Source organism: Macaca nemestrina, chromosome 6 (assembly GCF_043159975.1).
Source record: "Macaca nemestrina isolate mMacNem1 chromosome 6, mMacNem.hap1, whole genome shotgun sequence".
Classification (NCBI taxonomy): domain Eukaryota; kingdom Metazoa; phylum Chordata; class Mammalia; order Primates; family Cercopithecidae; genus Macaca; species Macaca nemestrina.
The window spans coordinates 143,585,072-143,613,044 of record NC_092130.1 but is presented as its reverse complement, the minus strand read 5'-3'; the positions used below and the strand labels follow the sequence as shown (position 1 = coordinate 143,613,044).

Genomic DNA, 27,973 nt, shown 5'->3' with positions numbered 1-27,973 from the left:
AACCTCTGCCTCCTGGGTTCAAGTGATTCCCCTGCCTCAGCCTCCCAAGTAGGTGGGACTACAGCCTCCCAAGTAGCTGGGACTACTTTTATTGAAATGTACGATAAAACACCACCACTCCTGGCTAATTTTTTGTATTTTAGTAGAGGGGGTTTCACCATGTTGGCTAGGATGGTCTCGATCTCTTGACCTTGTGATCCGCCTGTCTCAGCCTCCCAAAGTGTTGGGATTACAGGCGTGAGCCACCGCGCCTGGCCTATATGTATGTATTTTGAAAGAATACTTACAGGTTCCACTTATACCCACTTATAGGTGAGAACATGCAGTGTTTGGTTTTCTGTTACTGTGTTAGTTTGTATAGGATAATGTCCTTAGGATACATCCATGTTGCTGTGGAGGACATGGTCTCATTCTTTCTTCATGGCTGCATAGTGTTCCATGGTGTATATATGCCATACTATTTGGTACTATGCTGCTTACCTGGGCGATGAAATAATCTGTATGCCAAAGCCGTGTGACATGCAATTTACCTGTATGACAAACCTGCACATATACTCTGGAACCTAAAATAAGAGTGAAAAAAAGATACTTTACCTATCTTCTGCAACAAAATAATATCAATACATGAAAAACAACATAAGAAAACTATATGAAATTTTAGATAAATGTTTATCTGCTGTCTAGTTTAAGGAAGATAACTGTCCAAGCATAGAAGTTATCAAAATTAAAAGGCAGACTACAAACAGGGAAAAGTAATACAGGGTTAATATACTTAATATATACATGTTGTGCTTGAAAAAGAATGAGATGGACCTGGTATATTGACATGGTAAGAAATCTGAAACCAAAATAGGCATCCACAATTAAAACAACAAAACTATATATTATGCTACTGTATAATAATAAATTTTGTAAAAAAGAGTACTTGAAGGGGTATAGAAATACATACTGGTCTATGACCCAGTGCATTATAGGGCAAGTATTTACACTCATACCTTAAACAATTTTTTGTTTTTAATTTTTGTGGGTTTTGTTGTTGTTGTTTGTTTGTTTGTTTTTGTTTTTTTGAGATGGAGTCTCAGTCTGTCATCCAGGCTGGAGTGCAGTGGTGCGATCTCAGCTCACTGCAACCTCTGCTTCCCGGGTGCAAGCTATTCTCCTGCCTCAGCCTCCTGAGTAGCTGGTGATTACAGGTGCACTCCACCATGCCTGGCTAAGTTTTGTGTTTTTAGTAGAGATGGGGTTTCACCATGTTGGTCAGGCTGGTCTTAAACTTCTGACCTCGTGATCTGCCCACCTCAGCCTCCCGAAGTGCTAGGATTACAGGCATGAACCACTGTGCCCAGCCCAGTAGGTGTATATATTTATGGTGTACATGAAGTGTTGTCTTTTGAGACAGGGGCTTGCCCTTTTGCCCAGGCTACAGTGCAGTGTCCTGCTCCTCCTATGCTCAAGCTGTTCTCCCACCTTAGCCTCCCGAGTAGCTGGGACAATTGGTATGCACCATCATTCCAAACGAATTAAAAAAAAAATTTTGTGTATGCATGGAGGCGACGTCTCAATATGTTGCCCATGCTGGTCTCGAACTCCTGGGTTCAAGCTATCCTCCTACCTTGGCCTCCCAAAGTGCTGGGATTATAGGTGTGAGCCACCATGCCCAGCCCATCAGTTATTTTGACACAGGCGTGCAATGCATTAATAATCACATCAGGGTAAATGGGTTATCCATCACATCAAGCATTTATCCTTTGTGTTACTAAAAACCCAATTATACTCTAAGGTATTTTGAAATGTACAATAAATTACCATTGAATGTTGTCACCCTGTTGCACTATCAAATACTATATCTTATTCATTCCATCTAACTATATTTTCTACCTATGGAAACCATCCCCGGCCAGGCGCGGTAGCTCACACCTGTAATCCTAGCACTTTGGGAGGCCAAGGTGGGTGAGTCACCTGAGGTCAGGAGTTCAAGACCAGCCTGGCCAACATGGTGAAACCCCATCTGTACTAAAAATACAAAAATTAGCTGGGTGTGGTGGCAGGTGCCTGTAATTCCAGCTACTCGGGAGGGAGGCTGAGGCAGGAGAATCGCTCGAACCTGGGATGCAGAGGTTGCGGTGAGCCGAAATCACGCCATTGCACTCCAGCCTGGGAGACAACAGCAAGACCCCGTCTTAAAAAAGGAAAAAAAAAAAAGAAACCATCTCCACTCCCCCATCCCCCCACTACCTTTCCCAGCCTCTGGTAGCTATCATTCTACTTTTCATCTTTGTAAGTTCAGTTGTTTTAATTTTTATATGAGTGAGTACCTGAGAAATTTGTCTTTATTTGCCTGGCTTATTTCACTTAACATAATGACCTTCAGTTCTGTCCATATTGTTGCAAATGACAGGATTTCATTCTTTTTTATGGCTGACTAGTTCTCCATTGTCTATATGTACCACATTTTCTTTATCCATTTTTCTGTGGATGGACACTTAGGTTGCTTCCAAATCTTGGCTATTGTGAATAGTGCTGCAGTAAATATGGGAGTGCAGATATCTCTTCAATATACTGATTTCTTTTCTTTTGAGTATATACCTAGTGTGGGATTGCTGGATTATATGGTAGTTCTATCTGTAGTTTTTTGAGGATCTGCCATACACTTCTCCATAGTGATTGTACTAATTTACGTTCCTAACAACAGTGTATGAGGGTTACCTTTTCTTCACATTCTTGCCAGCATTTGTTATTCCGTCTTTTGAATAAAAACTTTTTAAACTGGTGTGAGATGATATATCATTGTAGGTTTTTTTTTTTTTTTTTTTTTTTGAGACGGAGTCTCACTCTGTTGCCCAGGCCTGGAGTGCAGTGGTGTGAGTTTGGAACCTCTGCCTCCTGGGTTCAAGTGATTCTCCTGCCTCAGCCCCCTGAGTTTCCAGGATTACAGGTGCCCGCCACCATGCCTGGCTAATTACTTTTTGTATTTTTAGTAGAGACAGGGTTTCACCATGTTGGCCAGGCTGGCTTCGAACTCCTGACCTCATATGATCCCCCCGCCTCGGCCTCCCAGAGTGCTGCGATTACAGGCTTGAGCCACTGTGCCCGGCCTTATTGTAGTTTTGATTTGCATTTCTCTGATGATCTATGATGTTGAGCACCTTTTCATATACCTGTTTGCCATTCGTATGTCTTCTTTTGAGAAATGTCTACTCAAATATATTGCCCTTTTAAAAACTGGATTTTTAGATTTCTTTTTCTATAGAGTTGTTTGAGCTCCTTATATATTCTGGTTATTAATCCCTTGTCAAATGAGTAGTTTGCAAATATTTTCTCCCGTTCAGTGGGTTGTCTCTTTACTTTGTTCATTGTTTCCCTTGCTGTGCAAAAGCTTTTTAACTTGATATGATCCCATTTGTCTATTTTTGCTTTGGTTGTCTGTGCTTGTAGGGTATCACTCAAAAAATCTTTGCCCAGACCAATGTCTTAGAGAGTTTCCCCAATGTTTTCTTTTAGTAGTTTCATAGTTTTAGGTCTTAGACCTAAGTCTTTAATCCATTTTGATTTGATTTTTGTATATTCCAAAAGATAGGGGTCTGGTTTCATTCTTCTGCGTATCGATACCAGTTTTCCCAACACCATTTATTGAAGAACTGTTGTTTCCCCAATGTATGCTCTCGGCACCCTTGTTGAAAATGAGTTCACCGTGGATGTATGGATTTATTTCTGAGTTCTCTATTCTGTTTCATTGGTCTATGTGTCTGTTTTTATGTCAGTATCATGCTGTTATGGTTACTATAGCTCTGTAGTATAATTTGAAGTCAGGTAATGTGATTCTTCCAGTTTTCTCCATTTTGCTTAGGATAGCGTTGGCTATTCTGGATCTTTTGTCATTCCATATAAAATTTAGTATAGTTCTTTCTATTTCTGTGAAGAAATAGAAATGTTGAAGAAATAGAAGAATTGTTGATTTTTTTCTTTTTTGAGACAGTCTCTCCCTGTCACCCAAGTTGGAGTGCAGCGGCGTCATCTTGGCTCAGTGCAACTTCTGCCTCCTGGGTTCAAGCCGTTTTCATGCTTCAGCCTTCCAAGTAGCTGGGATTACAGGCATGCACCACCACACTCAGCTAATTTTTGTATTTTTAGTAGAGATGGGGGTTTCTCCATATTGACCAGGCTGGTCTCGAACTCCTGACCTCAGGTGATCCACCCACCTCAGCCTCCCGAAGTGCTGGGATTACAGACGTGAGCCACTGCACCTGGCTGTTGATACTTTGATAACAATTGCGTTGAATCTGTAGTTTGCTTTAGGTAGTATGAACGTTTTAACAATATTGATTCTTCCTATCCAAGAACATGGAATATCTTTTCATCTTTTTGGTGTCCTTTTCAGTTTTTTTTTCATCAGTGTTTTATAGTTTTCATTGTAGAAATCTTTCACTTTTTTTTTTTTCTTTTGAGATGGAGTCTCATTCTGTTGCCCAGGCTGGAGTGCAGTGGTGTGATCTTGGCTCACTGCAACCTCAGCCTCCCAGGTTCAAGCAATTCTCCTGCCTCAGCCTCCTGAGTAGCTGGGATTACAGGCATGTGCCACCATGCCCGGCTAATTATTTTTTGTATTTTTAGTAGAGATGGGGTTTCACCATGTTGGCCAGGCTGACCTCGAACTCCTGACCTTGTGATCTGCCTGCCTCGGCCTCCCAAAGTGCTGGTATTACAGGTGTGAGCCACCACACCTGGCCAAAATCTTTTACTTTATTGGTTAAATTTATTTCTAGGTATTTCTTTTGTAGCAGTTATAAATGAGTTACTTTCTTGATTTCTTTTTAAGATTGTTTGCTATTTGCATATAGAAACGCTACTGATTTTTGTATATTACAACCTCACTGAGCTTATCAGTTCTAATCATTTTTTTTGTGGAGTGTTTAGGTTTTTCCAAATATAAGATTATATACTCTGCAAACAAGAATAATTTGACTTCTTCCTTTACAGTTTGGATGCCCTTTATATTTTTCTCTTGTCTGATTGTTCTTGCTAGAACTTCTAGTACTGTGTTGAATAACAGTGGCAAAAAAAATGAGCATCCTTGTCTTGTTCTGAATCTTAGAGCAAAGGCTTTCAGTTTTCCCACATTCAGTATATTAGCTGTGGGTCTGTCATATATGGCTTTTATTGTGTTGAGTTATGTTTCTTCTATACCCATTTTTTTAAGGGTTTTTATTATGAAGGGATGTTGAATTTTATCAAATGATTTTTCAGCATCAATTGAAATGATTATATGGTTTTTGTCCTTGATTCTGTTGATATGGTGTATCACATTGATTGATTTGCATATGTTGAACCATCCTGGCATTCCTGGGATAAATCCTACTTGGTGATGATGATCTTTTTAATGAATTGCTGAATTTGGTTTGCTAGTATTTTGTTGAGGACTTTTACATCATTGTTTATAGGGATATTGGCCTGTAATTTTCTTTTCTTTTTTTTTCCCTTTTCTTTCTTCCTCCCTCCCTCCCTTCGTCAGAGTCTTGCTCTGTTACCCAGGCTGAAGTGTGTGTGTGTGTGTGTTTTTTTTTTTTTTGATGTGATGTCTGGTTTTAGTATCAAGCAAGGTAGTACTTGCCTTGTATAATGAGTTTGGAGGTATTCATTTCTCCTCTATTTTTTGGAATAATTTGAGTAGGAGTAGTATTCTTTAAATGTTTGGTAATATTTGGCAATGAAGTCATGAGATCCTGGGCTTTTCTTGGTTGGGAGACTTTTTATTACAGCTTAGATCTTATTACTTGTTATTGTGTGTTCAGGTTTTGGATTTCTTCATGGTTCAATCTTGGTCAGTTATATATGTCTGGATATATATGATATATATCTATCTCCATTTCTTCTAGGTTTTGCAATTTATTGGCGTATAGTTGCTTGTAGTAGCCTCTAATTAACCTTTGAATTTCTGCAGTATCTGCTATCTTGTTTCCTTTTTTATCGGTTTTTATTCATTTGGGTCTTCTCCTTTTTTCCTAGTTAGTCTGGCTAAAGGTTTTTCATTTTACCTTTTATAAATAATGTTTAATGGATATCTAACAGTAATTCATTTTGTACTATAGAAAGTATTGAAAAATTTCAAAGAATCATTCATAATTTTATTACTCAAATATAGTCACTATTCATATTTCAATTTCTGTATGTCTTTTTTTCTTTATGTATCTAAAAAACATTTTCTGATCACCCCATAATGTTTGTGTCAATTATTGCTTGGAGTCACATTTTGCATGTTTTACAGTTTTGGGATTATGTGCAAGTCTCTCGGGCTGCAGTGGGGGGTGTATGGGAGTGAGGGATAGGGGACCTTCTCCTTCAGTCAGAGAAGTTCCAGTTTTGTCTGTTTTATGTATTAGAATTTGCCACAAGAAATCCTTTACAAATCAAGTTCTGTTGCTTCTTTAAAATATGAAGATCACTGGTCTGGATGGAGTTGGTAGGATTTATTGGTTATTTTGTCTGGGAAAATGGGACATTAGTTCTTCTGGTTTAGGTGGTTAGCAGAGTAGGAAAAGGATAGGCAGTTGTTCCAACCTTTAAACCATGCAAATAAAATATACTTTAAAAACTGTAGTTATAATGTCATCTAAAATTCATTTATCATCAGCCAGAATTTTCCTTGCTCTTTAAATTCTTAGGCATACCCTTTGCCTGAGATTCATATGGGGTTCTTAGGCCTAGAACCCACAAATGTGTGACTATTAAGCCAATGTAATATTCTTATATAACAAAGTTCTATAACAAATCAGTATTGAGTTAAACTAAAAAATGTTTTAGTAGGTTATTAATAAATGAATGCTCATGGTAATAACCTTAAAACTTCATTATTAAGCTTTCTTTTTGTCCCCCTCAAGTTGGAGGGTTTTTATTTATTTTGTTGATATATAATATTTGCACTCATTTATGGCATACATGTAATATTTTGTTATGTGCATAGAATATGTAATGATCAAGTCAGGTTATATAGGACATCCGTAAGCTTGAGCATTTATCATTTCTATGTGTTGGGAACATTTCAAGTCCTTTCTTACAGCTATTTTTAAATAGACAATATATTGTTCTTAATTATAGTCACCCTATTTGGCTATCAAAGTTTAGAACATTTTTTTTTCTATGTAACTGTATTTTTATACCCCTTAACCTCTCTTCATCACACACACCCTTCTCTGCCTCTGGTAACTATCATTCTAGTCTTTACATCCAGGAGTTTTTTTTGTAAACCTTTTACATATGAGTGATAACATGTGATGTTTGTGTTTCTGTATCTGGTTTAAGTCACTTAATGACCTCCAATTCCATCCATGTTGCTCCAAATGACATGATTTTATTCATTTTTTGTGGCTGAATAGTGTCCCATTGTGTGCATGTGCATCTCTCTCCCTCTCTCTCTCTCTCTCTCTCTCCCCCTTCACATTTTCTTTTATCTGTTCATCTGTTGATGGACACTTAGGTTGACTCCATATCTTTGCTATTGTGAATAGTGCTGTAATAAACATGGAGGTGCAGGTATCCCTTTGATATACTGATTTCCCTTCCTTTGGATAAATATCCAGTAGTGGAGTTTTTGAATCTTATGGTCGTTTTTAATATTGGCTGTACTAATTTACATTCCCTCCAACAGTGGATAAGACTTCCTTTTCCTCCCATCCTTGACAGAATCTGTTATTTTTTATCTTTTTGATAATTGCTATTCTTACTGGAGTAATAGTGTATTGTAGTTTTGATTTGCATTTCCCTAATGATTAGTGATGTTGAGCATTTTTTTCATATACCTGTGGGACATTTGTATGGCTTTTTTGAGAAATGTTTATTCATATCTTTTGCCCACTTTTTAATAGGATTGTATTTTTTTGGCTGTCACTAGATATTCTTATATATTCTGGATATTAATCCCATATTTGATGAATAGTTTGCAATATATTCTCCCATTCTATGGGTTGTCTCTTTGTCGATTGTTTCCTTTGCTGTGCAGAAACTTGTAGTTTAATGCAGTTCTATTGGCCTATTTCTGTTCTGTTGCCTGTGCTTTTGGGGAGTCTTCACCATAAAGTCTTTGTCAAGACCAGTGTCATAGAGTGTTTCCCCTGTGTTTTCTTCAAGTCGTTTTGTAGTTTGGAGTCTTATGTTTAAGTCTTTAATCCATTTTGAGTTGATTTTTGTATATGGTGAGAGATAAGGATCTAGTTTTTTTTCTGCAAGGAAATTAGTTTTCCTAGCTCCATTTATTGAAGAGGGTATTGTTTCTCCAATATATGTTTTTGGCACCTTTGTAGAAAATGAGTTCACTGTAAATGTATGGATTTATTTCTGGGTTCTCAATGGTCTGTGTGTCTGTTTTTATACCAGTACCAGGCTGTTTTGGGTTCTGTAGTATATTTTGAGGTCAGGTAGTGCAATGCCTTCACCTTTGTTCTTTTTGCTTAGGATTACTTTGGCTATCAGGCTGCTTTTTGGATCCATATGAATTTTAGCATTTTTTTTTTCTTTTTCTGTGAAAAATGTCATTGGTATTTTGATAGAGATTGTATTGAAATCTGTAGATTACTTTGAGTAGTATGGTCATTTTAACAGTATCCTTCCAACCCCTGCGCATGAGATGTCTTTCCATTTGTTTATGTCCTCTTCAGTTTCTTTTATAGTTTTTTAAAAAAAATTTCATTATTATTATTATTATTGTTATTTAATACAGAGTCTTGCTCTGTCGCCCAGGCTGGAGTTCTTTGGTACCATCTCGGCCCACTGCAGCCTCACCTCCAGGGTTCAAGCAATTCTCCTGCCTCAGCCTCCCAAGTAGCTGGGATTACAGGCGCGCGCCACCATGCCTGGCCCCTTTTCATATTTTTAGTAGAGACGAGGTTTCACCACGTTGGCCAGGCTGGTCTCGAACTCCTGACTTCAAGTGATCCACCCACCTTGGCCTCCCAAAGTGTTGGGATTACAGGCGTCAGCTACTGTGTCTGGCCTATTAGTTTTTCTTGTAGAGGTTTTTCACCTCCTTGGCAAAGTTTATTTCTAGGTATTTTAAGATTTTTGTGGCTATTGTAAATGGGATTGATTCCTTGATTTTTCAACTAATATGTTGTTGGTGTATAGAAGTGCTACTGATTTTGTATGATTTTATATCTTGCAGCTTGACTGAATTTGTTTATCATATCAAAGAGTATTTTGGTAAAGTCTTTAGGTTTTTCTAAATATAAGATAATGCCATATGCAAAGAGGGACAATTTGACTTCCTTTTATTTTCAATTTGGATGCATTTATTTTTTCTCTTGTCTGATTGCTAGGTCTTCCAGTACTGTGGTGAATAGGAATGGTAAAAGTGGACATCCTTGTCTAGTTCCAGTTTTTAGAGGAAAGACTTTGAGCTTTTCCCCAGTATAACGTTAGCTATGGGTTTGTCATTTACGGCCTTTATTATGTGGAGATGTGTGCCTTCTGTGCCTAGTTTGTTGAGAGTTTTTATAATGAATGGATATTGAATTCTATCAAGTGCTTTTTTTGTTGATATGACATAGCATATTTATTGATTTTCATATGCTGAACCATTCTTGCCTCCCTGGGAAAAAAATCCCACTTGACCATGGTACATTATCTTTCTGATGTGCTGTTTGATTTAGTTTGCTAGCATTTTGTTAAGCATTTTTTACGTCTATGTTCATCAGGGATATCGGCTTGTAGTTTTCTTCTTTTGTTGTCTCCATATCTGGTTTTAGTGTCAGGATAATGCCACATAGAATGAATTAGGAAAAATTCCCTCCTCTGATTATTCTTTGGAATAGTTTGAGAAGAATTGGTATTAGTTCTTTGTGAGTTTGTTAAAATTTGGCAGTGAAGCCACCCAGTCCCGGGCCTGTTTTTTTGTTGTTGTTGGGGGACTTTTTTCAATCTTGTTACTCATTATTGGTCTTTTTCTATTTATTTCTGGTTCAATGTTGGTAGATTGTATGTGGCCAGGAATTTATCCATATCCTCTAGGTTTACCAGTTTGCTAGTATATAGTTGTTCATAATTGTCTCTGAGGATCTTTTACATTTCTGTCATGTCAGTTGTAACATCTCCTTTTTCTTTCCTGATTTTGTTTATTTGGGTCTTCTCTCTTTTTTCTTGGTTAGTTTAGCTAACAGTTTATAAATTTTCTGTATCTTTTTAAAGATAAGATGAATTTTTTAAGCTCACGCCTGTAATCCCAGCACTTTGGGAGGCGAAGGCAGGCAGGTCACAAGGTCATGAGTTCAGATGAGCCTGACCAACATGGTGAAAGCTCATCTCTACTAAACATACAAAAATTACCTGGGCGCCTTGACGTGTGCCTGTAATCCCAGCTACTCAGGAGGCTGAGGCAGGAGAATCGCTTGAACCAGGGAGGTGGGGGTTGCAGTGAGCCAGGATTGCACCACTGCACTCCAGCCTGGGTGACAGAGCGAGACTGCATCTCAAAACAAACAAACAAACAAACAAAACAAAACAAAACAAAACAAAAAACAAAAAAACCCAACTTTTCATTTCATTGATCTTTTGCGTTTTTAAAAAAAATCTCTATTTCATTTAATTCTTCTCTGATCATTATTGTCTTTCCTTCCACTGATTTTAGGTTTGGTTTGTTTTTGCTTGTCTAGTTCCCTGAGGTAGATGATTAGTTTGTTAAAGTCTCTCCCTTTTTGATGTAGGCATTTATTTCTATAATCTTACCTTTTAGCACTGTTTTTGCTGTGTCCCACAGGTTTTGGTATTTTGTATTCTTATTTTCATTTGTTTCAAGAAATTTTTTTATTTCCTTCATAATTTCTTCATAGATCCAGTAGTCATTCAGGAGCAAGTTGTTTAATTTCTGTGTATTTTTACAGTTTCCAAAGTTCCTCTTGTTGCTGATTTCTAGTTTTATTCTACTGTGGTCAGAAAAGATACTTGATATAATTTCAGTTTTCAAACATTTGTTGAGACTTGTTTTGTGTCCTAACATTTGATCTCTCCTGGAAGATGTTCCATGTACTGATGAGAAGAATGTGTGTTCTACCACTATTGGATGAAATGTTGTGCAAATGTTTGTTAGGTGCATTTTATCTAATGTGCAGTTTGTTTAATTAATTAAAAACAAAAACGGGGTCTTACTCTCTTGCCCGGGCGGCAGTGCAGTGGTGCTATCACTGCTCACTGCAACCTCAACCTTCTGGGCTTAAGCAGGCCTGCCACCTCAGCCTCCTAAGTAGCTGGGACCACAGGCACATACCACTATGTCCAGCTAATTTTTTTTTTTTTTTTTTTTTTTGAGACAGGGTCTCACTCTGTCACCCAGACTGAGTGCAGTGGTGTGATCTTGGCTCATTGCAACCACTGCCTCTGGGGTTCAAGTGATTCTCCCACCTCTGCGTCATAAGTAGCTGGGCTTACAGGCATGTGCCACTTACCTGGCTAATTTTTGTATTTTTAGTAGAGTCAGGGTTTCAGCATGTTGGCCAGGCTGATCCAAACTCCTGAACTCAAATGATCTGCCAGCCTCAGCCTCCCAAAGTGCTGGGATTACAGGCATGAGTCACTGTGCCTGGCCTAATTTTTTTTCGTTTTTTGTTTTTAGTAGAGAAGGATCTTGCTATAATGCCCAGGCTGGTCTCAGATTCCTGGGTTCAAGTGATACTCCTGCCTTGGCCACCCAAAATGCTGAGATTAATTACAGGCTTGAGCCACTGTACCCAATCTAAAGTTAGTTTAAATCCAGTGTTTCCTTGTTGATTTTCTGTCTAGATGATCATTCTAGTGCTAATAGTTGGGTGTTGAAGTACCCAAATATTATTATATTGAAATGTGTTTCTCCTTTTAGATCTGATACTTGCTTTATGTATCTGGGTGTTCTGGTGTTGGATGCGTACGTGCTTAGAATTATTATACCCTTTTGCTGAAATAATCTTTTTATCATTAGTTATTGGCCTTCTTTGTCTCTTTTTACAGTTTTTGATGTAAAGTCTGTTTTATCTGATAGAAGTATAGTTTCTCCTGCTCTTTCTTGGTTAAGTTGAGTTTCTTGAGGCAGCATACAGTTGGCTTATGGGTTTTTTTTTTTTCAATTCACTAAGCCAGTTTGTATCTTTTAGTAAAAACTTTAATCTGTTTACATTTAAGGTTATTATTGATATGTGAGGACTTTTTCTTATCATCTTATTAATTGTTTTTTGGTTCTTTTATAGATCCTTTATTTCTTTCTTTTTCATTGTTTATGATTGTGGTTTGGTGGTTTTCTGTGGTGGCAACATTTGTGTCTTTTTGTGTGTTTGCTGTTTTAGTGGTTTTTATATTTTCATGTATTTTCATAGTTGTTATTTATTTTATTTCATTTTATTTTTGAGACAGAGTCTTACTCTGTCACTCAGGCTGGAGTGCAGTGGTGCGATTTTGGCTCACCGCAACCTCCGCCTCCCAGGTTCAAGTGATTCTTCTGCCTCAGCCTCCCAAGTAACTGGGATTACTGGCGCCTGCCACCACACCTGGCTAATTTTTGTATTTTTAGTAGGGACAGAGTTTCACCATTTTGGCCAGGCTGGTCTTGAACTCCTGATCTCGTGTTCTGCCTGCCTCGGCCTCCCAAAGTGCTGGGATTATAGGCGTGAGCCACTGCACCCAGCCCATAGTTGTCATTCTTTTGCCTCCAGGTGTAGGACTCTTTTGAACATTTCTTGTAGGCCTGGCCTAGTGGTGATGAATTCCCTGCTTTTGTTTGCCTGAGAAAGACTTTATTTCTCCTTCATTATAACTGCTGAGTGTACTAGTATTGGGTGGCATTTTTTTTTTTTTTTTCCTTTCAGCTCTTTGACAATATCATTTCATTCTCTTCTGGCCTATAAGGCTTGTGCTGAGGAATCCACTGTTAAGTCTGATGGGTGTGGTCTTATATGTGACTAGACTTTTTTTTTTTTTTTTTTTTTTGTGCTATTATTAGAATTTTCTCTTTGACTTTTGACAATCTGACTATAATGTGCCACTAAAAAGACCTTTTTGGGTTGTATCTATATGGAATCTCCTACCTTCTTGTATCTGGATGTCTAAGTCTCCTGTTAGACTTGAGAAGTTTTCAACGATTATTGTATTAAATAGGTTTTCTATGCCATTGATCTCTTCACCTCCTGGAACATCCAAAATTCAAATATTTGGTTGCTTTATGGTGTCCCATACATTATATAGGCTTTCTTTATTCTTTTTTGTTCTTTCCTTTTTTTTTTGTCTAATTGGGCTGTTTGGAAAGACCTGTCTTCAAGTTCTGAAATTCTTTCTTGTGCTTGATCTAGTCTCTTGTTGAAGCTTTCAATTGTATTTTTTATTTCATTTATTGAATTCTTCTAAGATTTTGTTTATTTTTATAATTTATTTATCTTTTGTGAATTCTCATTCATATCCCAAATTGTTTTTTCTGGTTTCTTTGCATTGTTTATCTGTGTTCTCTTGTATATCACTGAGCTTCTTTTAGGTTACGATTTCGAATTGTTTTTCAGACATTTCATATTTTCTTTTCATAGGAATCTGGTAGTGGAGAATTATTGTGTTCCCTTGGAGGTGTCACTTTTCCTTGCTTTTTCATGTTTCTTGTGTTCTTATATTGTTATCTGTGCAACTCGTGTAACAGTTACTTCTTCCAGTTTTTTGGATTGGCTTTCATAGAGGAATACTTTTTCCTGTAGATGTATCTATGGTGTTGGTTGGATAGGGCACTTCAGCATTGATTCTGGATGTTTGTAGTAGTGTAGTCTCCATATGACTTCTCTGGCTTTAAACCCTGTCAGTGGTGTCTGTGTTTTCCTCAGAGGCTTAGGTGAATTTGTTAGTGGAGGCTGTGGTGAGGATTTATTAGGTTTAGCAATGCTAGGCGGGCCAGTCTTCTGGCCCCAGTGGTGGCAATGGTGGGCTGAATGTCCCTGTTCTTGGGCCCTTGCACACAATACATGGGCACTGGTGTTAGTAGGTTCAGACAGGCTGACATTTGGGCCTCCAGGTGGCTTTTTCAGGTGCCAGTAGCGGCAGTGGTGAGTTGAGTGGGTGGGCCAGTCCTTGGGCCCCCGAGCATTGTGCATGGTGTTGGTGATGGCAGTATAAGTGGCAGGGCAACACCTGGGCTTCCAGGTAGCACAGACTGATGTTAGTGGTGGCTGCGACAGACTGGGCAGCCTGGTCTTCAGACTCCCAGGTGGTGCACATGGGTGGGTGCCAGGTTTGGTGGTGGTGGCAGGCTGAGCAACCTTGTCCTCCGGCCCCTAGAAGGTGTAGATAGATACAAGCAGTGGTAGACTGGGCAGGGTGATCCCCCAGGCCTTTAGACGGCATGCTTAGGCACTGACAATAGGTTTTCTGGGTCTGTTGTTAGGCTGTCTGGTAGTACACACTCCTGCTTGGAGTGACCAGTGGGGCATAGCAATCCCTAGGCTATGTGGTAGGATGGTGTGGTAGGGCACTTGGTTGGGGTGACATTGTCAGGTCTAGGGTGGTGTGGTAGGGCACTCAGGGGGTGACAGTGTCAGGCATTTTGGGGCTGTCATCAGGTCCCCCTGTTGTTCCAAATGGGTATAGGCTGTGGTAGGTGGGATGGGGGCAATTCCTAGGCCTTCAGATGGCGTGCTGGGGTGCGGCAGGCATTCTGGGGCTGTTTGGTCTCTTTATGTGCGTGTGCCTGAGGTGACTGATGGTGCAGGGGAATCCACAGGACCCTGAGCAGTGTGATAGAGAGCACTGGGGTTGCTGGTGCCAGGCCTTGTGAGACTATCCTTAAGGCCTCTGATGTTGTGCACAGATGCAGGCTGTGTTGGGCAGGGCTGGGTGATCCCCATGTCCTGGGTAGTGTCCTTGGGTGGTGGTTGCAGCAGCAGTAGTAGGCAGGGAGAGCCTATCCTCAGGGCACGTGGACATGAACAGCTCTGCTAAGGGGAAGGTGCCGTGACAGTGGTGGTGAGGGAGATTGATGCCAGTGGCAGCCATCTCAGGCAGATACATCTCAATCTCTGCAGAGCACATGCTTTGTCTCCACTTCCCCTATTCCCTGTGGCATTGGCTGCATTGGCTGGGGTGAGCCTGTCCTCAAGGCACATGTACCACAGTCCTACTGTTGTGGGTAGCAGGGTTGCTGTCTGTGGTACCTGCCCCAAGCAGGTGATTCTTAGGCTCTGGTTCCTGGCTGCAGCAGCAGGCAGGGAGAGCCTGCCCTCAGGGCATGTGCTAGTGTGCTGGGGCCTTGCTGCTGGGGGCGGTGGGTGGGCAAGGTTACTCTCAGTGGCAATGACCTGAGGCAGGTGGGTTTGAGCTCTAGGGAGTGTGCACTTTGGCTCCCTTTGTCCTAGAGGCAGCATCCACAGAGCTCTCCGTTGTCCTTTCTTCAGTGTACTGGATGCTGTGTGATCTAGAGTGCTGGGGATATTGCTGCTGTGCTGGGTCTAACTGGGGTCATGTGCTACAGCCCTCCCAGTGGATATGAGGGGATGTCATTGGGCCTCCAGGGATGTTGAGATGCAGGTACTGTTTGGCCCCAGAACAGAAAGCAGACTGGTGGGGGCTGGGCTCTCAAATTCGTGCCATGCTGCAGGTGCTTGGGTTTCCACGTGTGTGTGGAACCTATTGTGAGCTTCCTCTTTAGAAGCTTGTTTATACCAGTCTCAACTTGTCAGGGTTAAGGGGCTGTGCTATGGCTAGGATTGCAGGTTATCTACAGGGAGAATCTGGATGCTGGGGATCTTTTATTCACCTTTTCCCCACACTGAGGAGCCCCATAGGACTCCCAGCTGGTTCTGGCTGGGCTGTGTGCCTTGCTTTCTTCTTCTTCAGTGCCTCTCATTTCTCTGCTGAATTCCAGCATTCTCTCTTTGATGCTGTATTTGAAGTGTGATTACCTACTCATTAAGCTTTTCTTTATAGAGGAGGTGAGTGTCTGGTGCTTCTAGTTAGCCATCTTGAAGTCCCCCATAAGCTTTCTTTTATCAATTCATCTAGAGCTGATATTGTTAAGTGCCTTTCTCCAGGATTGTCTTCAACGCTTTTTCTTTTCAACATGAAAGCAATTCTCTGCCATTTATTTTTAAATTACATAACTAAGGTGGAGAAGGCAGGTTCAGGATACCTTAGAATGCTTGGACATTTTAGTGGGAGATATCTCCATTAGCAGACCTTAGTCATGGAAGTTAGAAGAGTTTTCAAATGTTTTATTTATTTTTGAATAGTACATGTAGTCATTCTGATACCCAGCCATTCCAAAAAAATGGCACTTATTATTTGGAGATGAAATATATTAGTCATGTCTTTTTACTGGTGAATACTTTTTCTTAAGAACTTAAAATATTTAATTTTTATTAAAATAACTGTTTTGGGTTTATTTTTGTTTTCTTAAGTAAAAGAAAACTGTTAACTTAAGGTTTTAATAATAGATATAACTAAAAAATTGAATGATTTGAAGTACATTTTATTTCTTTCCATATTTTAAATATTTACCGAAGCTTTTATCTAATAGAAACTTCTTAACATTGGCTTCTACCCTTTTGACGTGTCTCCATCATTTTTGGAGTACTTTCTTACATTTTGGCACAGCAAGATGTTCCAGGGTCATCTTATATTTTCCCTGACTTGATCCTACCTATTTTTCTAGTGATCCGTGGCTTCATTCAACAGGGAAGTCAATTTAGAAATTAAGATTTGGTACTCTGGATATATTCATTGCTGTTGGGTGCCATTGCTTCTAGCCTCAAAAGACAAAGCTAGGAGGGAGATAAACCAATCTAAAAGTTAAAATATGTAAAAAATTATGAGTTCATTTGGATACATCTAATTCTAATACAACTTTCTAGCCTTTTCCCGTTCCATATTCGTAATTCACTTCTCCAACAGTGAAGAACGTGGCTTTTAACATCATAATTATATTTACTCATTTGTTCAGTGTTACAGTACATGGAAAGTAGTTTCAGAATTGCTACACCCAAAGCTCTTGTTGTAGTATGAATTCTAAGATGGCTCCTAAGAGTCCCGGCACTTCTCCTTGAATGTAGTTGTGAACTATAAGTATAATGGGCTAGTCACTCCTATGGTTACATTATAGACACAATGGACTTTAAGAAAGGAAGATTGCCTTCAGTGGATCCAGCCTCATCAGGTGAGCACTTAAAAGCAGTTGGGCTCTTCCTGGCAAAAGGTATTCTAAGTGTAAGAGGGACTTGATGTCAGGGAGATTCTCTGCTGCTGGTTTTTTTTTTTTTTTTTTTTTTTTTTTTGAGACGGAGTCTCGCTATGTCGCCCAGGGTGGAGTGCAGTGGCCGGATCTCAGCTCACTGCAAGCTCCGCCTCCCGGGTTTTTTTTACGCCATTCTCCTGCCTCAGCCTCCTGAGTAGCCGGGACTACAGGCGCCCACCACCTCGCCCGGCTAGTTTTTTGTATTTTTTAGTAGAGACGGGGTTTCACCGTGTTAGCCAGGATGGTCTCGAACTCCTGACCTCGTGATCCGCCCGTCTCGGCCTCCCAAAGTGCTGGGATTACAGGCTTGAGCCACCGCGCCCGGCCAGATTCTCTGCTGCTGGTTTTGAAGATGAAATCAGAACTTGTGAGTGATGAATTTGAATATATAGGCAAGGAGATTTCTAAGCAAAATGTTGAAGTTGCTGCCTGGTTTCTTCTTGCTTCTTATAGTGAAATATGAGAAAACCAAGGGAAGTTTTGTTAAAAGGGAACCAAGACTAGATGATTTAGTTAATTTTTAGCCTATCGAGATGACAAAGGATGCTAACATACAGCAATAACTTCTGAAAACATGGTGTGGAGAAAGCCAGAGATGTGGCTGTATAATAACTTCAGAAAGATCAAAAGGTGAGAGTATTCAGTCACATTGGACTCTTCCAAGAAATTAAGGGTGCGCCTCATAGATCTTCTTAGCCAAACCAGGTGATGTCTAGGAAGCTTAAGAGTATTGCTTCTTAACCAGTTAAACAACAGCTATAGATAAAAAACAGGTTGTTCTGCAAAGATTTGTGGGCATGGCTTTTATCATTACTCAATATGTTTGTTTTTTACAGAATCGCATTAATTTTCTGTTGCTCTATAACAAATTACCAAAAACCAGGGACTTAGTACACCCCCAATTTATTACCTAACAGCTGTTTAGGTCAGAAGTCTGGCACAATGTGGCTACATTTCTCTGCTGAGGGTCTCACAGACTGAAATCAGAATGTCAGTAAGACTGCACTCTACCAGGTCAGCATTCCTAGTGCATTCCTTGCCACGTAGATCCCTCTGTCTTCAAGGTCAGCAAAGGAGAATCTTTCTCATGTTGCTTCTAGTGGAGATTGCACATAGTGTCTAGAAAGCTAAGAGTAGCCCCAGCTGACAGGCAGCAAGCAAATAGAGATCACAGTTCTACAACCACAAGGAACTTGTATTCTGCCAGCAACCAGAATAAACTTGGAAGCAGATTCTTTCCCAGAACCTCTAGAAAATAGTACAGTCCTACTAACATCCTGATTTCAGTCTGTGAGATCCTGAGCAGAGAATCTAGCTACATTGTGCCAGGCTTCTGACCTACGCAGCTGTTAGGTAATAAATCAGAGGTGTACTCAGTCGCTAGGTTTTTAGTAATTTGTTACAGAGCAATGGAAAACTAATGCAGTTCTATAAAATCCAAACATATTAAGTAATGATGAAAGTCCTTGAGGAATTGTTAGGGATTGTGATCAAACAAAGAGCAGGAGTTAGCTTTTGGGTAGGAGGAGAAAATACTTTTTTTTTTTTGAGATGGAGTCTCACTCTGTCGCGCAGTGGCGCAATCTCTGCTCACTGCAACCTCTGCCTCCTGGGTTCGAGCGATTCTCCTGCTTCAGCCTCCCAAGTAGCTGGGATTACAGGCGCCCACCACCATACCTGGCTAATTTTTGGATTTTTATTAGAGACAGGGTTTCATCATGTTGATCGGGCTGGTCTCGAACTCCTGACCTCAAATGATCCACCTGCCTCGGCCTCCCAAAGTGCTGGGATTACAGGTGTGAGCCACCGCACCCGGCCGGAGTACTTTTGCACTGGAAATGGAAGGGATAAGAATGAGCTCATATGCAGCTATATTTATAAGTGGTACCCTGAGATAGGAAATGAATAATGCCACCATCTATTAGCAGAGTCATTTCCTAGTTTTGTATTGGGAGATACTGGGATAGGGCCTTCAGTAGAATTGTAAAGACGTAGAATAGCTTTTGATGGTTGTAAGAGAAACATTACTGGAAGAATTATGGAAGTATTATGGGCTACGAAATGTAAATTTGTAGAAACAATCATTCTGCATGTTCATATCCTATTCTTGAGTCTTATTCAGGAGCCTAGGTATTTGGATGGACTACAGTGACTGCAGGGGAGAACAGGGGGAGGTTATTTTGGAATAAAAGCACTTCATTGTAGATTCAACAAAAGGACACTCAGGATTCTGCTGAGAGAGTGGTTAAAGTTTAGGATATTGAAAATTTAAAAATTCAAAAAACTGCAAGATAGGAGGTTGTGTGGCCAGTAAGTGCAATATCTAGAGCCTGAAACATATTTGGTGATAAATATTTGTTAAATCAGTAAATATTGAGAGTTCAGGATTTTAGAAACATATTATGACCATTCATGGTAGTGGCAGAATTAGCCATAGTTGGCACTGCTGAAATATCTTGTAACAAGTCATCAGAATTGAGTAGGCCAAGGAAGATTGAATTTGTTTTTGAGGTATTCAAATGGATATTAAAATTACTCAGGAATTAGACTTGGACGTTAGAATCCTTGGTTTATGCAAGCAAATGACTAAGAGTGTGTTGGGGTTGGCAAACCATGGCCTTAGGGCAAATCCAGCCACCACCCTGTTTTTGTAAATAAAAGTTTTATTGGAACATAGACACATCCATTAATTTACTATTCCCTGTGGCTCCCTTTGAATTAATTGCAGTGGTAGAGCTGAGTAGTTGCAGCAGAGAGCATGTGACCCACAAAGCCTAAAATGTGATCTGATGCTTTAGAAAAAATGTGTGCAAATTCCTGCATTTAAGGTATGAATATTCTCCCCAGCAAAATGTATTCACACAAATTTTTGTTGACCATTTCAGGAGATCTGATAATTCCTGAAAGCTGGTGATTGGAATCTAGTTAAGAACTTTTGGATCTCAGTTCCCAGTATATTCCCTGCTGTTTTCCGCTGCATTTCGTCTCTTCTTAGGGGTAGGCTTTGTTAGCTCATCATGCCAAAGGCATGAGTACTTTTATTTTGTGGGTCATGGAGCCCCAAATCATTCAGTAACTACAGATGGCACTGTTACAAAGGGAGCTGTTTGTATAACTCTTGTCATTGGGGCAGCCACAAGAGTACAGGCAGATTATCAGCAATCTCTGTCTCTGTCTCTCTGTCTCTCTGTCTCTCTGTGTGTGTGTGTGTGTGTGTGTGTGTGTGTGTGTGTGTGTGTGTGTTTTGAGGAAACCGGAAACCAATGTTGGTCATGGATAATTAATGTCCTCTCTCAAAGTATAGCATATTATGAGAAATAAATACTTGCTTAATTCTTTTTTCTAGGCTATTTCTAGTTAAGGCTGTTAAATAAAGGAAGAGATATTTTTCAGGAGTGCCTATGTTTAGATAAGGGAAGAAGAGAAAAAAAGTAGTTTATTTGATGAAAAAGTGTTTAGTCACTAACTGTTCTTTAATAGGTGTCTCTTTAAAAGTTTTTCCACTAATGTTAGTCATGGTACTGAATCTGTTTAGATCCATTTAAGAATCCTTAGTTGAACTTCATTTTGTTATGACTAATTTTGGTCACTGTTTTAACACAAGGGCACTTAACATTCCCATTGCCTTTGTCATGCTCCTGTCTTTACAAATAAGAAACAACATTCACAGTCTTGTAGATTTTTTCCATTTAATCTACTATCTGTGTTCTTTTTCTGGGTACTTAACAGCGAAGGTGACCACATGTCCTTTTATCCTAATGGAGGTGAAATCTTCTGGACTTTCTGGGTTGGGTTGGGGACTTGGAGAACTTTTCTGTCTAGCTAAAGGATTGTAAATGCAACAATCAGGGCTTGTGTCTAGCTAAAGGTTTGTAAACGCACCAGTTAGCACTCTGTAAAATGGACCAATCAGCACTCTGTAAAACGGACCAATCAGCAGGATGTGGGTGGGGCCAAATAAGGGAATAGAAACTGGATACCCGAGCCTGCAGTGGCAACCCGCTAGGTTCCACCTCCACGATGTGGATGCTTTGTTCTTTGGCTCTTCACAATAAATCTTGCTGCTGCTCACTCTTTGGGTCTGCATTACCTTTATAAAGAGCTGTAACACTCACTGCGAAGGTCTGCAAGGTCTGCGGCTTCACTCCTGAAGTCAGGGAGACCACGAACCCACCGGAAAGAAGAAACAACTCCGGATGCGCCACCTTTAAGAGACAGTCACTGCGAAGGTCTGCGGCTTCATTCCTGAAGTCAGCGAGACCACGAACCCACTAGAAGGAAAAAACTCTGGACACATCTGAACATCTGAAGGAACAAACTCTGGACACACCATCTTTGAGAATTGTAACACTCACTGCTGAGGGTCCATGACTTCATGCTTGAAGTCAGCAAGACCAAGAACCCACCAGAAGGAACCAATTCCGGACACGCTAATGTCTTCTGCAATAGGGGTAATTTTCTTTTATTAAAAAATAACCTTTCTATTCCAAGGTGATATTTCAACTCTAAGCAATAAATATCAGTAAAAGAGCTGCTTTCTGGGGTCTGCGTTTAAGACCTGCATGGGTTGAGGGAGTTGTTGGGCTGCTGTTTAGACAAAGTACAAGAAGTATGGTTCTAAGGTTGGAATTGAGTAGCAGCCGTCTGTAGAATTCTTGAGTCTGGGAATGAGGAGAGGAAGCTGGTAAACTAGGAACTGACATAAGCAGGCTGTGCATTGGATTAAGAGACTAGGCAGAGATGTCAGTGGAGATGGAGCTTAGTTATCAGTGGAGGAGAATGAGAGTACGGTGTAGTGTACAAGATTGGGGAAGACAAGGTAGTTTAGAATCTAAGTCCTCAAAATCTGGGCATGTCTTGGATTATTGGAATGTTTCTTTTATTGCAAATCATGAACTGGTTTCCTGGCTCAGAGGCACATATCTAATGGGGCAAAATCAGACCAGATCCCTGTTAACCACTAGTGACTAGAAATTATTTTCTTTCTTTTCTTTCACTCCTCTTTTTTCCTCCCTCCCTGCCTCCTTCTTTCCCTCCCTCCCTCTCACCCCCTCCCTCCATCTTCCCTTCATCCTCCCTCCTCCCTCCCTTTTCCCTCCCTCCCTTTTCCCTTCCCTTCCCTCTTCCCTTTCCTTTACTTCTGCATGCAATCTGGCCTTTGGCCACAGTTCTATACTGAGAACTGTGAGGGAGTACAATGAGCTATTTCTTTGCCCTGAAGTTGTTTGCCCTTGATAATAGGTATTTTCTTTTTCTCTCTTTTTTTAAATTTTTTTTTCTTAAGCGTAGGCTGACAAATTTCTACTTTCAAAAGAGATTAATGGGACCCTTTCAAAAGAGATTAATGGGACCCTTGGAAATCCTTTGGATTTAAATCATTTTATTTTTTAGTACTTTGGTTGCACAAATTTTTTTATTTGTTTGGTATTTGGTAAATACCAAAATACCATTTGGTAAATTATTTGGTATTTGAATTAAATGAATATTAATGATGTACCTTGGTTTTTTGGTTTTGAAGTATATTCCTATGCTTTTGCCGATTGTATGGGAAAAGTAGGCTAATAGTGTGAATGGAATTGCTTGGTCTGGTGTTGAGTGGAACTTGCTTAGAATGAAATTTTGAGAAATGCTCATTTATAGATAGTGTTGTAGTGATAGGTAAGTTCTTCCTCCATCCAGAGTTCCACTGTACCTTTGGAATGACAGTGATGTACAATGATGTCTTTCTTTCCACTCTGTCTCAATCAGTAAGAACTGGATATTACTTTAATTTAGCCACTGTTTTGTTCTAAAAAGTAAACATTATAAAAATGAACCTGAAAGGAGTCTTAGGGAGTCTGATCTCACCATATTCATATAGTGTGGCAGGTATTTAAAGAGGGGAGGCATCACTAAAGCTATTTATAAACCTGAACTTTTCAAAGTTTTCATAAAGTTTTAACAATTTAAATATCCATACTGCTTCTAGGTATTCAATAAATAAAATTGCATATGTAGTGCTCTCCATAAATTAAAATGCTCAAATGCATCTCAAACCAAGATGGTATTTCCACATCATGCCTATTTAAAAGCAAATATAATAAATACTATTCCTGGTCATAAAACCAGGTAAACCCCCCTACCCCGTTCAGAAGGCAGCAATATCTAGTTTCCCTACACCTATTAATGAGTGCTTTTCTGTTAAAAATCAGAATATGGAAAAAAAGTCAATTTTTTCCCTTACGCACCACTAAGAAACAAGCCTAATCCTCTAAATGTTTTTAAAAAATTTCCTTGCAGTGTTACTTCTAGACAACTGAGTGGGTGGAGAAAGAAAAGTGATAAGGAAAGCGTTTTCATCTTGTACATCTTCCTTCAGCCCCTGAAATTCTCGTCTGACATTTTGTGACATGTATAGTGGTGTCAGCATCTCTTCAAATATAGCTTCCTTCACGTTGGACCCTCTCAAGTTGGCTTCTTGGAGATGATCACACCCAGACAGATCACAGTTCTCTAAATCAGTTCCTGAGGTAGCTGCTCTCAGGTTAATTCCTGTCATCTGACTTCCTTCCATATCCACACCTATCAGATTAGCACCTTCTAAATTGGCTTTAAGACCAGAAGGATCCTCAAAATTACAGTTTCAGAGATGTTCCCTCTTCATTAGAACAGAGCATCTTGACTTCCTGGAGATTTGCACAGTCAAGCACTGATCCGGAGAGATCAGCTCATTCAAGATTTGCACAGCAAAGATTTGCATGTGCAAGACTGCAGCAGCATAAATTGACCATTTTGAGGTTAATGTATCGAAGGTCCCAACGAGAAAGATCAGAACCACTGAAGTTCAAACTCTGGCATCGCAGTTCTGACTTGGTTGGAGTTGCTAGCAGAAATTGGACAAATTCCTTTCGGGATATTGGTGAATGATCCTCCGGTGGTTGAGAATTCTTTATTGCCACTTCTAGGTGTTCAATCAATGAGTCAATACCAAAAAATCTTGCTTCTTCTAACACACCCAATAAATTAATGCCATCATTTACAATGAGCTGTCCATGATGCAGGTAGTTCAAAATGGGTTCAAAGTACTCAGGACTTCGGTCAATTAAGAAAGCTCCTCTATGATCTTGCTTATTTCCCCAGACACCTCTGTCCTTAAGCATGTGGGCCAGCATACTGTCAGGTTCTTTATTCACTAAAGTGCTCCATGTAGTTGTAAAGTACCGCCCTCCTACATTTAATGTTAGCCAGTCTGTGTGGAATCCTAACAATCCTTCCGGAGGCTTAGAATCTGTCTGAAGATCAATAAATGGCTCTTCTTCTCACACAAATAAAACATCATCATCCCTGATCAAAGCAATATCATCAATCAGTCCACCTTTCTCATTATACACACTGGCGTCTTTTATGCCGAGTTTACTGCTAGCCACAGAAAGCAAATCAGATAAAATTCCATATATAGCAACCACCTTTCCGTTCTTGGGGCTGCCGTTCAGGAACAGGGTCACCCGCCTCATTTCGCTGCCCCGCTGGGTCCTGACTGAGCCACCACCCTCCTACCTGGTCATCCTCCCACCCTTTTCTCCTCCCGCCTTTCCCTTCCCTCCACCCACTCGGATTCACCTCCCTTTGCCACCTTCCTGCCCTTGGGGACGCACCACACACACACACACACACACACACACACACACACACACACACACACACACACACTCTCTCTCTCTCTCTCTCTCTCTCTCTCTCTCTCTCTCTCTGTCCCACACCCAGGGCTTGACCAGTCATCCTACTACTACAGCTTTTAAATATTTCTTACATATTAGCAAACGTAAATTTAAATTTGGTAGAGTGTTTTCCAACTTTTTTTTCTTTTTAAAAATGGTGTTGACTATTCTAATTTCTTTACTTTTTCATGTAAATTTTAGAATCAAGGCCGGGCGCGGTGGCTCAAGCCTGTAATCCCAGCACTTTGGGAGGCCGAGACGGGTGGATCACGAGGTCAGGAGATCGAGACCATCCTGGCTAACACGGTGAAACCCCGTCTCTACTAAAAAATACAAAAAAACTAGCCGGGCGAGGTGGCGGGCGCCTGTAGTCCCAGCTACTCGGGAGGCTGAGGCAGGAGAATGGCGTGAACCCGGGAGGCGGAGCTTGCAGTGAGCCGAGATCTGGTCACTGCGCTCCAGCCTGGGCGACAGAGCAAGACTCCGTCTCAAAAAAAAAAAAAAAAAAAAAAAAATTTAGAATCACCCTGTCTATATCTACAAATAATCTTGTTAGAATTATTTTGTGGATACATTCTTTTTGTACATATTTATGGGGCACATGTGATATTATATGTAGAGAATATGTAATCAAGTTTAAATATTTGAGGTATCCATCACCTTGAACATTTATTGTTTCTATGTGTTGGGAAGATTTCTAGTTTTCCCGTCTAGCTATTTTAGAATACACGAGACATTGTCATTAATTGTAGTCACCCTACTGTGCTGTCAAACATGAGAACTTATTCTTTCTAACTGTGTGTTTGAACCTATCAACTGACTTCTCTTTATCTTCTCCCCTCCCCTACACTTCTTAGACACTGGTAACTATCATTCTAGTCTCTCTGCTTCCACAAGGTCACCCTGTTGGAATTTTCTTTGGAATTATTTTGAGTCTAAAGATCAATTTGGAGAATTGACGTTTTCACTGTTTTGAGGTTTCTGATTTATCAGCACAGTATATCTCCCCACTTATTTAGGCCTTCTGTTTCTTTCACATACATTTTATAGTATATCAACATAGGGATCCTGATTATATTAGATTTATACCTAAGCATTTTGTTTTTTTGAGTTATTACAAATAGGACTGTTTAAAATAGTTTTTGGTTTCTAACTGTTCATTGGTAGTGCATAGAAATTTTATTGCTTTTTTTGAAAATTTTTTTTAATAGATTCCATGGGATTTTCTACATAAATGGTCATTGTGTCTTGGAATGAATGTTTTACAATCTGAATGCCTTTTATTTTTTTTTCCAGCCTTATTGTACTTACTAGGACTTCCAGATTGACGTTGAATGTGAATGTGGTGGGTTAGGTATCTTTGCTTAAAACCTGACTTTTAGAGACACTATTTGATCTTTTACCATTAAATATGTTGTTAAACTGTAGGTTTTTTGTATGTACCTATTATGGACTGAATGTTTGTATCCCTCAAAAATTTATATATTGAAGCCATCACCTGCAATGTTATAGTATTAGGAGGTGGGGGCCTTTGGGAAATAATTAGTGTAGGTGAGGTCATGAGGGTGGATTCTCTATGATGCGATTAGTGCCCTTCAGAGCCTCCACTCTCCTGACCGTATGAAGATACAGGAGAAGGTGGCCCATCTGCAAGCCGGGAAGAGATCCCTCACCAACTTCCAGAATTATGAGAAATAAATATATGGTGGTTAAGCCACCCAGTCTGTGGTCTTTTGTTATAGCAACCCTAGCTGACTAAGACAATATGCTTTATCAAGTTGAGTAAGTTCTTTTCTATCACTGATTGACTGAGAGTTTTTATCATGAATGGATGTTGAGTTTTGTCGAATGCCTTTTCTGAGTTTTTTATCTTATTCTGTTAATGTGGTTAATTACATTGATTTTGATTGTTAAACCAGACTTGTATTCTTGGAACAAAGCTTTCTTGGTTGCAATGTACTATTCCTTTTACATACTAGTTTAATATTTTTTCAAAGATCTTAGCTTTTATGTTGATGAGGGATGTTGCTTTGTAGCTTTCTTATGTCATATTGTACTTGATTTTGGTATCAGAGTAATTCTAGCTTCGTAAAATGAATTTGGAAGTGTACCGTTCAATTCTCTTTTGGGGAAACTATTGTGAAAAAGTGGTGTTATGTCTTCCTTAAATGTTTGGTAGCGTTTGCCAGTATAGCCAACTGGGCTGGTGTTTTCTTTTCTGTTTTTGAAAGCTTTTAACTATGAATTCAGTATATTTAGTGGATATAGGACTATTCGAACTATTCCTTCCTCTAAGTTACCGAATTTATGTGCATAAGATTATTTACTTTTTTTTTTTTTACCTTTTTTTTTTTTTTTTTTTTGAGACGGAGTCTCGCTCTGTCGCCCAGGTTGGAGTGCAGTGGCCGGATCTCGGCTCACTGCAAGCTCCACCTCCCGGGTTCACGCCATTCTCCTGCCTCAGCCTCCCGAGTAGCTGGGACTACAGGCGCCCACAACCGCGCCCGGCTAATTTTTTGTAATTTTTTAGTAGAGACGGGGTTTCACCGTGGTCTCGATCTCCTGACCTTGTGATCCGCCTGCCTCGGCCTCCCAAAGTGCTGGGATTACAGGCGTGAGCCACCGCGCCCGGCAAGATTATTATAATAGTAATATTTCTTTGGGGTCAGTAGTGATATATCTCCTAATTTTCCCTGAATTGGTTGGTAATTTGTGTCTTCTCTCTTTCCTTTTCTTGTTCTGGCTAAAAGTTTATCAACTTTATTGATTTATTTCCTTCTACTTGCCTTCTTTTTCTAGTATTTTAAGATGGATGCTTTAATTATTAATTTGAGACTTTTCTTATTTTCTAATAGAAATGCTCTAAGCATTTCTTTCACTGTGTCCTACAACGTTGAGATGTTACATTTTCATTTTTATTCAGTTCACTTGGGATTACCTTTTTGACCCATGGGTTATTAGTGTGATGTTTAAATATACAAGTATTTGAGACTTTTCTTATTGGCTTCTAATTAATTTAATTCTCTTATGATGTAGAAACATACTTAAAAAAAAATTAAAAACAACAAAA

General features: G+C 39.7%; 2 protein-coding genes across 7 annotated transcripts in view; one reads left to right on the top strand and one right to left on the bottom strand.

Moving 5' to 3' along the window:
* Positions 1–27,973, top strand: part of LOC105473089 (WD repeat domain 70) — a 388,018-nt gene that overhangs the window by 115,728 nt on the left and 244,317 nt on the right. The window lies entirely within an intron of this gene.
* On the bottom strand, positions 14,916–24,699 carry LOC139363663 (BTB/POZ domain-containing protein KCTD9-like). The gene is given in 7 exon segments (XM_071097914.1): positions 14,916–15,275; positions 15,734–15,857; positions 20,929–21,068; positions 21,322–21,451; positions 21,562–21,646; positions 23,492–23,826; positions 23,828–24,699. Coding segments are annotated over 7 exon segments (2,046 nt in total).